The 12,834-nt window shown below is 37.3% G+C and overlaps 1 protein-coding gene across 2 annotated transcripts in view; it reads right to left on the reverse strand.

Moving 5' to 3' along the window:
• The window catches only part of LOC121481416 (phosphatidylinositol 3-kinase regulatory subunit gamma), a 124,673-nt gene that overhangs the window by 6,315 nt on the left and 105,524 nt on the right, over nucleotides 1-12,834 (reverse strand). For both annotated transcript variants that reach the window (XM_041738726.1, XM_041738727.1), the window contains 4 exons: nucleotides 11,452-11,594; nucleotides 8,689-8,865; nucleotides 6,029-6,103; nucleotides 5,430-5,600 (listed from right to left, as the gene is read on the reverse strand). In XM_041738726.1, coding sequence (XP_041594660.1) covers nucleotides 5,430-5,600; nucleotides 6,029-6,103; nucleotides 8,689-8,865; nucleotides 11,452-11,594 — 566 coding nt within the window. The remainder of the gene's footprint in view (nucleotides 1-5,429; nucleotides 5,601-6,028; nucleotides 6,104-8,688; nucleotides 8,866-11,451; nucleotides 11,595-12,834) is intronic.

The following is a 12,834-nucleotide window of genomic DNA, read 5'->3' on the forward strand; positions in this document are numbered from 1 at the left end:
AGGGTCCAACTTTATTCTTTTCCACGTGGCTTTCCAGTTGTCCTAGCTTCATGTGTTAAAATGACTATTTCCTCCCCACCAAATGGTCCTTGTTGAAACCAACTGACCATAAAATGTAAGGGTTTATTTCTTGACTCTCAATTCTGTTCACTGATCTACATGTTTATCCTTGTTAACACCTCACAATTTGATTACTATACCTTTGTTTTTAAATTTTGAAATCAGGAGGTATACTTGAACTTTTTCTATTCTTTCAAGCTCATTTTGCTGTACTGGATCCCTTGTACTTTCATACAAATTGTGGGATCATTTTGTCAATTTCTGCAAAAGTCCAGCTGGGATTTTTGATAGGGATTACACTGAACATGAAGATCAATTGGGGAAGTTACTTCTATCTTAAAAATATTAAGTCTTAAAAAAAATATTAAGTCTTCTAATCCACGAACACAGGATGTCTTTCCTTTAAGTTCTTTCAATGATGTTTTATAGTTTTTCACTATAGAGATTTTGCACTTTTTTTTGTTTTAATCCTAGGTGTTTTTGATGATATTATAAACAGCATGCCTTCTTCATCTTATTTTCAGATTATTACTGGTATTTAGAAATACAACTGATTTTTGAATCCTGATCTTTTAACCTGCAACCTTGCCAAACTTATTAGCTCTAATAGTTTACATCTTCCTTAACAAACTGGATGCTTTTTCTTTTAACCCAATTACCCTAACTAGAACCTTCTGTACAATGATGATTAGAAGTGGTGAGAGGGAACATCTTTGTCTTCTTCCTGACCTCAGGGGAAAGCACAGTCTTTCACCATTAAGTATATGAGCTCTGAATTTTTTGTGGTTGCCCTTTATCAGGTTGAGGAAGTACCCTCCTATTCCTAGTTTGTTGAGACTTTTTTTTAAAACATGAAAGAGCGGCGCCTGGGTGGCTCAGTGGTTGAGCATCTGCCTTTGGCTCAGGTCTCTCATGAATAAAAATAAAATCTTTTTAAAAATTTAAAAAAAAAAACATGAAAGAGTACTAGATTATTTCAATAGAATCACAAAAAGCATTTGACACAATCATGTCATTTTGTCCTTTATTCTATTATTGTAGTATATTACGTTCATTGCTTTTTTTTTTTTTTTTTTTTTTTTAATGTCGAACAACCCTTGTCTTCCTGGAATGAATTCTACTTAGTCATGGTGCTGGAGTGGCCGTGCTGTTGAGGATTTTTGTGTCTGTGCTCTTAAGGGATATTGGTCCATAGTTTTCTTGTGATATCTTTGTCTGGTTTTGGTGTCTGGGTAATATCACCCTCATAAAATGAGTGGGGAAGTATTCTCTTTTTTTGGAAGAGTTTGTGCAGGACTTCTGTTAATTATTTTTTAAATATTTGGTAGAATTCACCAGTGAAGATAATTGGGCTTTTCTTTATGGTTAGCTTTATTTTTTATTATTAATAATCCAATTTCTTGTTTTCGTTCTATTCAAATTTTGTTTCCTCTTAATTCAGTCAGTTTCGGTGGTTTGTGTGCTTCCAGGAACTTGTTCATTTCATCTAGGTTTTAATTTTTGGTATATAATTGTTTATAGCATTCTCTTGTTATCTTTTTTTATTTCTATAAGGACGATAAGTAATGACCCCTCTTTCATCCTGATTTTAGTAATTTGTGTCTTCTCTATGGAGGTGGGAGGATTTTAACTATAGAGGTTGTAGTTCTGTTCCATCCCAACTTAGGGTTTCACTGATTTTCTCAATTGTTTTCTACTCTATTTCATTTACTTCCATTCTAATCTTTATTATCCCTTCTTTTTGCATGGATTTAGTTTGTTCTTCCTTTTTTAGTTTCTTAAAGGTGGAAGGTTACTTTAATGATATGTGATCTTTTTTAACATAAATGTTTATGGTTATAAATTTAGCATTTAACATTGCTTTAGCCAAATTCTATACATTTTGATAAGCTGTGTTTCTGTTTTTACTCATCTCAAAGTATTTTCTAATTTCCCTTGTTTTCTTTTTTTGATCTATTGGTTATTTAGGAATGTGTTATTTACTGTCCACATTTAAGGATTTCCCAAATTTCCTTCTGTTTTTGATTTCTAGTTTCTTTCCACTGTGGTTAGAAAACGTATTTTGTGGGATTTCAACACTTTTAAATATATTGAGACTGTGACCTAACCTATGGTCTATCCTGGATAATGTTTCATGTGCACTTGAGAAGAATGTGTAGTCTGCTCTTGTTATATGGGAGTGTTCTGGGTAGGTCTATTTAGGTCTAGTTGTTTTATAATATCATTCAAGTCTTCTGCTTCCTTTCTGATCTGTCTAGTTCTAGCCCTAATCAAATTTCTTATCCCAAATGCCAATAAGGATCACAAGTGCTCACTACCTGAATCCTTAACCTAGTGAATACAGGCATTGCTGGCTGCAGGTCTTTAGCCTAAGAAGGTTATAGAGTTTAGCAAATTCTTCTTAGACTTTTTGATGATGTAATTAACAGAAATTAAAGTGGAAAAACAAATGAGTTCCATGCATGACTTCCTACTATATGATCATGTTAATTTTACTATAAGAATCTCCTAAAAAACTGAACATATTCACATCCCTACTTCAGCAAATGTTCTAAGTATACTGGGAGATTACTGTAGGCAGGCTTTCTGAAGCCAGAATGGCTGGCAAACAAGTGGAAGTCTTTGTGATACCAGACTCTCTTGCTTCCAACCATCCTCCGTGTGAATGCCAACATGATATACGACTGCAGGTGGTTTTCAACAGCAAGGGAAATCCACATTGCTGTGGACTTAAATCTGGTCAAGTCTGTAGCTGAATGAAGGAGAAAAAGAATATACTTCCTCAAGATACTCAAGCTGCTCCTTGGTCTCCCAGAAATTAGCTGAGTTGTTGGGCAGCACCTCCCACCTGCCAAGGCCTTGACCCACAGGCTGCCACCCCCATTGACCTGGGTGAGAGTGAGGGTACCAATGCACTGGGTTTATTTCCTTTCTTTTTATTCTTAAAAGATCTCATACTCTGCAAGAACCATCCTCTCCTGGCATTTCCACTCAGATAATTTAAGCAGCCCAGGTAAGAGACAAAAGAAATGTTTTAAATAATTGTAGGGGCACCTGGGTGGCTGAGTCCATTAAGCATCTGATTCAGTTTCAACTCAGTCATGATCTCAGGTTCCTGGGATCAAGTCCCAAGGCAGGCTCCATGCTCAGACTACTAGAAAATTATCTGCTTTTCCTTTCCCTCTGCCTCTCCCCCTGCTTGCCAGCTCACTCTCTCCCAGTCTCTCCCTCAAATAAATACATCTTTAAAAAATATATTTAAATAATTGTATCTTTGCAAAACAGTAATCCAATGCACTTTTCAAGTCCTCCCCCGTATCCTGCCCATAGGCATCCCATTATTCATCCTTTCAAAGTCCAGTTCAAATGCTATCTCTTCCACAAAACCTCCCTACCCCCTCCTTCTCCACCAGAATTCATGTGTACAGCCTATTGATGATACCTATTTCACAACAATTCTATTTATCTTGGACATTTAATTGTAAAATGAAGAAAGTATAGTGCAATAGAAAAGTGTGGGCTTTGAAACCAGGTAAACTTGGATTCAAACTCTGACTCCATGACAGAAATAGACCACTAAGGACAAGATGATCATGTAAAGCACTGAGCACTCTGTTAATATGAGTGTCTCTTGTCCACCTTCACCACTTTGCCCTCTTTGCTTCTTTTTTAATATTTTATGTATTTATTCATGAGAGACAGAGAGAGACAGTGACAGAGAGAGAGAGAGAGAGAGAGGGAGGGAGGGGGGAAGGGGCAGAGACACAGGCAGAGGGAGAAGCAGGCTCCATGCAGGGAGCCTGATATGGGACTCGATCCCAGGTCTCCAGGATCAGGCCCTGGGCTGAAGGCAGCGCTAAACAGCTGAGCCACTGGGCTGCCAACTTTGCCTCTTTGAAGGGAAAATCATTTCGTTATTTTTGCTTGCGTTCTGTCATGCTCATCAGTAGCATCATTATCATAACAATATTGGTAGATAACAATTACTTATTATATACCAACATTGATCAAAGCACATTACATATATTATCACACTTAATACTTATAAAAACCTTCATGCAGATATCATTATTCTTATTTTTCAGATAAGGAAACTGGACAAAGAAAGGTTAAGTAACTTACCTTAGATCACACATCTGGTAAGTAAAGTCAGGATTTGAATGCAATATATCTGGTATCAAAGCTTGCTCTTTTAACAATCATACTATACCTTCACTCTAAGTATGATCTTTGTCAATGGAGGAGTATGCACAACACTTAGGCAAAATGTGACAGACATGGTTAGCTGTCCCCAGAATTTTACTTTCCATTAAAAGGAAACTAATAGGGGCACCTGGGTGGTTCAGTTAAGTGTTAGATTTGTGATTTCAGCTCAGGCCATGATCTCATGGGTTGTGGGGTGGGATCTGACCCCAAGACTCCATGTTCAGCAGGGAGTCTGCTTGAAGACTCTCTTCCTCTGCCCCTCTCCCCACTCACACCTGAGTTCTCTCTCTCTCAAATAAATAAACCTTTATAAATAAATAAATGGAAACTAATAAAAATACGCCTTTCCAAACAAAGCCATAAGACCATCTTATGGAAAATAACCAACATTAGGATGCCTGGGTGGCTCAGCAGTTGAGCATCTGCCTTCAGCTCAGGGTGTGATCCCGGAGTTCTGGGATCGAGTCCCACACTGGGCTCCCTGTGAGGAGCCTGCTTCTCCCTCTGACTATGTCTCTGTCTTCTCTCTGTGTCTCTCATGAATAAATAAGTAAAATCTTTAAAAAAAAAAAAAAAAAAAAAAAACATTTTCTATCACTACCCCAACAGAATACTATTTAAGTACAAAATTTAGACAGCTTTTCTTCTGAAGTAAAAAAAATGTTTTTAATCAAGCTTTGCTTAAGCTAACACTGAAGCTCAAATTAGACATGTAGGAAACTACTAGAAAATTATGTGATCTTTCTTAAAAATTTTTAAAAATTATTTAATTAATTTAAAGTAGAATCCATGACCAATGTGAGCTTGAACTGATGACTCTGAGTTCAAGGGTCACACACTCTACCAACTGAGCCAGCCAGGCACCCCTTAGGTGACCTTTACAATTGAAGATCTCACATTACTTTTCACAAATACCTGAAAATCCAAAAGCAACATTTCAGGGCCTAATCAGATTACTATTCAAAATTAAAATCCCCCAAATAGTTTCAGATATCATTTCTCCTAGAGCAACTAACTGTTTTCTTTGTACAAATATTAATGGTCTAAGCCATGGGTCCTCATTACTGTACTTCAAATAATTTTAACCAAATTTTATGAGGGGTTGAGTTTCTATTGATCAATGCAGAAATTTTCAAAAGATTAAATCCCCAAAGAAGACTTACACCACAGAGCAAGCATAACATCCTTTCTTGCTACTCTCACGAATTAAAAATGCACCATCAGGTTTCCCATAAAGCAAGTCCTCTGCTTGTACTCGATTGATATCCTCAACAAACCAGGTTTTCTCATCATAATGGGGTAGGTTTTCATCTTCCTCATTGATAAAATAGGTCCTAAAAATTAAATGTTAAAATATTATTCCAACAATCAGGTTACTTATATCTAAAAGCAAACTCAGGAATAAAACACTCTTCTAAATCTTTACGAAATGACAAAGTAAAACTATGATTACTTGGACATTTTTAAAGAACTTCATTATTTGCTATGGTACAGAAAGCACAAAATTCACACATTTCTTCCAATCAGCTGACACATGAATGTCTGAGTGAGCAATGCTTATACACCCAGGTTTCACATGGCTCAGCAGGTCTCTGGTCTCAACTGCCTATAGGGTACTCGTCAAGCACTTCAATTTAAAAGAGATGCAAAGTTCTTGATTCAATGTCCTCAGGTGACAACCTAGCATGTATAAAGAAGGCCCATGTCTTATACTGGGAATAAAACCCTCTGAAAGGCGGTTTTAGAAAGGTAGAGAACTTACTCATCAGCATCCTCATTCTTGATTCCTAGCCAGGCATTTAGACGCTTCTGTCTCACTCCTTTATGATTGAGCCATCTGCGGAGGGAGAACACCAGTGTCAGTATCTGCAAACTCTGCCCAAAGTAGACATGTCCAAGCCAACCAAATTTTGAGTCCAGGAACCTCTTATTTTAACCCATTTCCACTAAAAGTGGCCAGGGATTTCCATAAGCTAGCTTTTCCTTAACTTTTTCTCCAACTTTCTGCAAAAAAGCAGAAACACGGGGAGTTACCTGAAATTAGACACTTCTCTCATTTTTCATGTTCCTTTTCTAGGAGGTTGTACACCATAAGCGCACACACACTTGCACTCAAACACACGGGGACATCGGTTTCTGAAATTATTAGTTTTGTGACCATGGTGTCACATTTGCAATCTCCACTAAGCCAGAAGACTCAATTCTGTGTGGCCCACTACATTAATATTATAAAACAACTTCAAGATCTATTCTTGCATCTAAGCCAGCCACAAGAAATACAGGATGGTACTCTGAGTAATTAATACAAATTTACTTCATCACTAGGCAAATCATAGTATTTTAAAATATATCAATACTTTAGATGTAAAACAATATACCATTACATTTAGTTCCACTGACATGGACTCACTTGAGTTGAAAACTCTTTCATTCATCACCATCTTCCAACCAGGCTCCTGATCATCTAGGTCTCATCATAAACATCATCTCCTCAGGGAGGGCTACCCTAATCATTCCAACTAAGGTAGTCCCTTTGTCACTCATTCTCTATAATTTACCTTATTTTATCATCTTCCTAGTACATGCCTGAAATTCTTTATTTTATATTTTCACTTATGTTTGTCTCCCCCACTAAAATTTAGCTGCTTTAAAGAAAGGGGTCCAGGGCACCTGGGTGGCTCAGTGGTTGAGTGTCTGCCTTTGGCTCAGGTCATGATCCCAAGAGGGGGATCGGGCTCCCCACAAAGAGCCTGCTTTTCCCTCTGCCTGTGTCTCTGCCTCTGTGCCTCCCATGAATAAATAAATAAAATGAAGAAGGAAAGGAAAAGGAAAAGGAAAAGGAAAAGGAAAAGGAAAAGGAAAAGGAAAAGGAAAGGAAAAGGAAAAGGAAAAGAAAGGAAAAGGAAAGAAGAAAGAAAGAAAGAAAGAAAGAAAGAAAGAAAGAAAGGAAGAAAAGGAAGGAAAGGAAAGAAAGAAAGAAAAGAAAGAAATTAATTCAGTCTGTCCTGTTGTTCATAGCTAGTCCCAATGCTGAGAACATTATCTACTATATATCTACTATATCTACATATAGTGGATATTCAAAGAAATCTCTCCCTAAACACCCTAGTTGTCTTTACTGTCAGATCATGATTTATCACCCACGATGTTATCTAAATTCTCTTTAATTTAGTTTACATAACTCATTAAAGGAACTTTCAAGGTCTAGTTTGCCACACTTATTCATGCCTCTTGGGATGGTGTATTTTTTAATAATCTCCTCACTTTCCAGAGCAAACAAGCGCTTCCATTCATTCCTTTGGTTCATGGCATAAGCCTTCTTCTTGGGCCTTTCTTCAGCTTCTTATGTGACCAGAATCACATAAGCTTTTCAAGAGCAGACACACCCTGATTTTAGACAAAGTACCTCCTTGCCTTGTTTCCAAAGCTCTTCTGTATGCTATGTGTACTTGCTTGACTTTCTTTTTGCCCACAATAGCAAACTGAAATGATCTCTAGAGAAGAGTTAATAAAAAACTACTCAGTATAGCAGTTCTAATTGTTTGCCCCAAAACTTACCACCTTAAATTTTACTCTACTGTTCCCTCCTCTAAGCTTTTATTTTCTCCCCTGTCCCTTTTCATACAAAGAAACTCTGAAGTCTATGGAAAATCCAGTCAGAAATCTTTACTCCCTTCTACCAAGAGTTTGAATCAAGTTGTGTTACACAAATGAAAGTCACCCATAAACCAGTCTATTCATTACCTAGAACAAAACCTAACATTTTTCATTTTAATGGATTCTCTCCTACTATAAGGCAGTCATTTGTCCTAAACATCTAACATCTTGTTCATAATATACCTTTCAATCTATCTTTGAGTGAGACCCCTGTATCTTCCTAAATCATACAGTTTTCCATAATATTAAAGAGTTGGGTTTTACTCCTCAGGTCAAATTATCTTGCATGCCTGCTAGTGGCACATTTCTATTACTTGAAATATAGAATTTCATTTCTTAAACATAAAAACCCTTTAAGAGACTGTCCTGTATACTTATGTGTACTTAGTGTTCTTGTCTGTGCCCATAAGGGGTAATTTCTATTTCTGCGGTTCTATTATGTAATCAAAGATTCTGGGTTTTTATTTAGGCAAACATTAACCTGTATTTTTTAAGCTACACTATATGGCTCATACCACAGGCACCCTCTGAGATTTCCCATTTGTATGGACTAAAGTCTAGAATGCTACATTCTGGTTTGCCCCACATGTTGACTTTAGGTAAACTCTGGTACCACCAACTATTTTACCAGGATTACCTTCCTAAATTCTTACAAGCTCACTAGCCAGTTCTCAATTACAAATCTCTTCTTTTATCTCTAACATGTCTAGAGCCCACAGTAATCTGGTGCTGGTGTTTCCTCCCATACTGGCCCAGACTACTCACACAAGGTGCTGATCTCGGATCTTGCGCAGCTGGATCAGATCAGGTTTGATACTGTTCATTTTTTTATCTATTTCCCGGTTGTCCAAAGCTTGTTTCTTCAAATCCTGCTCTAGACGCATTTTGCTATCATGAATCTCACCCAGACGTGATTTCAATTTGTCATAATTCATCATAATTCTGTGAAAATATTGACATATTAAGGCTTAAACAGGAACCATGCAGAAGCATTCTATGATGTGGGCATGGTCCTAATACTTTAATGTGATAGATATCTGTTGTTTTTGCCCAGCTCGTGTCCATTTTCATTCTTTTGGTAATGGCACCTGATGTTCCCTGTAGATAAGGGCTCCCTGCCCCCATCTCAGAGTCACAGGTGAATATTCACACAACCCAGCCTGGCCAGTAAGAGTATTCCATTATATCCTATTGCTCCCCTCAAGTCACAGTGACTGGTTCAGGAATGAGAATAATACCTAAACTGACCCAATGAGAGTTAATTCTAGTTTGTCAGAACTATTGTAAACCGAGATTCTCTCTTCTTCCCACTGAGGCTGCTTATAAATATGTGATTCTAGGACTTCCAGCAGCCACCTCATAGGGAAAACCTGCCTGAGGATAAAGCCAACACAGAGAAAAACTAAGGCAAAAGGCAAAGTATGAGAAAAAATCCTGATGACCTTGTTTGGCCCCTGGATCAAGCCATGACTGAACAAGTAAGCTATATGTATGATATTCAGAAGGTAGCACAATATAACAGTTAAGAGCAATAGCTTTGCAGTCAGAAGTCTTTCTGACTGCCTAAGTTTGAATCTCTGCCCTACCACTTACTGCATGGCCATAGGCAAGTTATTCAACTTCTCTGTGCCTTCATTTCCTCATTTGTTTAAAGTGGATAGCTAAAACAGTACCTACACTTCACTAAATTATTATGTAAATTAAATGTGGTAATACATGTAAAAGGACTAAACAGTGCCTGGTACATCTTGGTAAGCACTCAGCAGATAATGACAATAAGGTTTTCCAGCACACAAAGTTTTACTGTGCTCTGAAGGCAATCACTGTTCTCATCACTTGTACCTCAAAACAATGTGATTTTATATTACTATTAAAACTTCATCATTAGGGGTGCCTGGGTGGCTCAGTGTTGAGTGCCTTTGGCTCAGGTCATGATCCTGGGGTCCTGGAATCAAGCCCCCACATCGGGCTCTCTGCAGGGAACCTGCTTCTCCCTCTGCCTATGTCTCTGCCTCCCTCTGTGTCTCTCATGGATAAATAAATAAAATCTTAAAAAAAAAAAACAACTTCAACTACTTTACCTTCCTTTGCAACTAAACTGCAAGTTCTTTTCTATCTCTTCACTGTTGATAATAATAATGGCTATTTATTGATATCATATGCCAAGATACATAAATACATACACACGTGCCTTTCTGTGCCATAAATATGCATGTGTATGTCTATCAATTCATTCTCACAGCATTTCAAAAAAGATATCTACAGTTTAGAGGAAGAAACGGGCTCAGAGAGTTAAGAGAGTTAAGTAACTTATCCAAGGTCACATAAGCTATATGTGAGCAATACAGAATTCAAGCCCATGGTTTTCACCATTAAGCTGCCTCAATAGCGCTTAGCTCAATTCTTACGCACACAGAAGTTTACGGACATTTTGGTGCTAATATGAGAAATAATTTTGCTTTTCCCTTGCAGATGATTCATTTTTATTTATTATCCACTTTTTTATTCCTCAGCCCACTCTTATCTGGCTCAGTCTTCCAATATTCCACTAAATTTGCTATGATAAAGACTTCCAATATCCTTTTAGTTGCCAGACCAATACTTCACATGCTTCACTCACTCTGTGTAATCTTCTTAGCATCTACTATCACCTACACACTTAGGCATCCAAACCCTTCTGTACCTTGAGTTCCAAAAACCAAATAACCTTTGTCTGTCTGTCAGACAACTCCATTTCGGTTCTCACAGGAACCTCAAAACTCATTGGTTCTAACCCTGAACTTTCCTTATGTACTTACTATTTTGGTGAATAACACCCTTCCTTATTCATTCATATCAGAAATCTAGGAATAGTCTTTGACTTCTTTCACATCTACCATATCTGGCCAGGTATCAAGTCCTCAGCGTTTCCATTAATTCCTCCTCCTTTCCTGCCATTGCTCTGGTTCAGGCCTTCACCATCATTTAACTGGATGACCACAAACACTGCAGCTGCCCTCAACAGTCAACCTAGTCTTTCTTGCCCCCGGTTTTGTTCAGCCTCCAATTTATTTTCAGACTGCTGCTGCTGATTTTCATTTCAACAAAAATTCCATGAGCCTCACTGTGCACTCTCAGGTACCATAACAGGTGCTAGAGCTATGAGGGAAAATAAGCCTCCATTCTTATTCCACTAACAAGCTTGCAGTTTAGTGGGTGTGATGTTCAGTAAATGTTACAGCAGGAATCAGGACCAGATACTGGAGGGGGTAGGGACAAAAAGCTCCTAAACCAGTCTAGGGAATCAGGGAAATTTTTCTTAGAAAAGTCATGCATAAGCTGATTCCTAAAGGATGGGCAGGCATTAAAAATTTGGAAGGATGTAGAAGGAACACAGAAAAGAGAAGGTTCATTTGGTGCCATTAGTGGGAACAGCAAATAGTTCCATATATGAAGTTTAAGGTGGCAAAAGCAAACACAAAAGAAATTATTGGGGAAGAAAAGAAGTCTTGTCTCACTGATGCACTTGGAAGGGTTAGGTAGATTTACCGTTCAATTTCCTTTTCATTCCCCTCTCTGCGAAATCGCTCAATATATTCTTTGCTATGTTGTTCTTGTGTGTGACATTGCTCTTCAAATATTTTAATTGTTTCATTAAAGGCTTCAATTGCAGTCCTCTTCATCTGTATTTCCTATAAGAGAGAAAAAGAGAAACATTTTATTAGCTTTTTTTTTTTTTTTGGTAACTGTGGTCTCATAACCTAAAATCTTATAATCCTAGTTACAATTTCACATAAGACTGAATTAAGACAGCCGAAACTTCTCTTTAACTCCTACCCTTATTACTTACATGCAAAATACATCATTCAAACCTTAAAATAAAAAAGAACTATTACTTGCAATATAGCTGAGAATCACCATAAAAAGGCTTGAGTTGGTAAAAGAGATGAACCCAAAACTCTTTAAAGACAAGGATCAAGTTATACCTTTCCACTTATTGTAGTGCTGACCCTCAAAAGTTGCTAAAAGAGTGAATGGATAGAGTGGAGGAGTCCCCACACCAGTGTGCATAACCTTATTCCCAGAGGAGTCCTATAGAGTCTATCAATTCCAAAACCTATAATTTCCCAAACAGATTCATCAACATATTAATTTGACTAGAAGTAAGAAATGAGGGGTGCCTGGCTGGCTCAGTTGATAGAGCATGGAGTCTGATCTCAGGGTTATAAGGCAAGCCACATGTTAGGTGCAGATTACTTAAAAATAAAAAAGATCTTTAAAATGAAAACAAAAAAGAAGCAGAAAATGAAAGGGGAAAGAGTAGCAGCTAAAATTAGATACAGAATAAAATGAAAAACCAAAAGCTTCACAAAACAAATACCCAGTAGGCTAAGCCAGTCAGCATTAGAGTAAGTAGTCCTATACGTTTTGATGAGTTCTGAGGTTATTTGTAGACTTTAGCATCTGAACCTTGATTCCCCAAAATCTTCAGAGGGTTAAACTTTGTTCAATTTATATTAGAAAGTCAAGAAGATGTATAAAGGTCTAGAGAACTGCTATCCTGAATGTTTACAATTTTAAAAGTTTTGATGCTTATGGGATAATTTCTCAAAACTAGCACTGATTAATTTCAACAAATTATTACTGAGAATCCATTATACAGAAAGTATAATCTGGCAATAAAGAGATTAATAAAACATGAAGCCTGCCCTCTAGGTTTTAGAACACACAAGTGAAATACATTTCTGAACTCCAATAAAGTTCTGTTTCATCTCATGGTAGAGTCAATCAAGTTAGGGTGAGTTAGTTATCTACTGCTTTACAGAGACTTCATGGAAGAGACAAGAACCTTACAATGCTCCATATGATTGAGGTTGTATCCTACCTATTTCAAACAGTAGTGCAAACTTATTGATTCCAATGTCCATATCT

Source organism: Vulpes lagopus, chromosome 23, assembly GCF_018345385.1.
Source record: "Vulpes lagopus strain Blue_001 chromosome 23, ASM1834538v1, whole genome shotgun sequence".
Taxonomy (NCBI): domain Eukaryota; kingdom Metazoa; phylum Chordata; class Mammalia; order Carnivora; family Canidae; genus Vulpes; species Vulpes lagopus.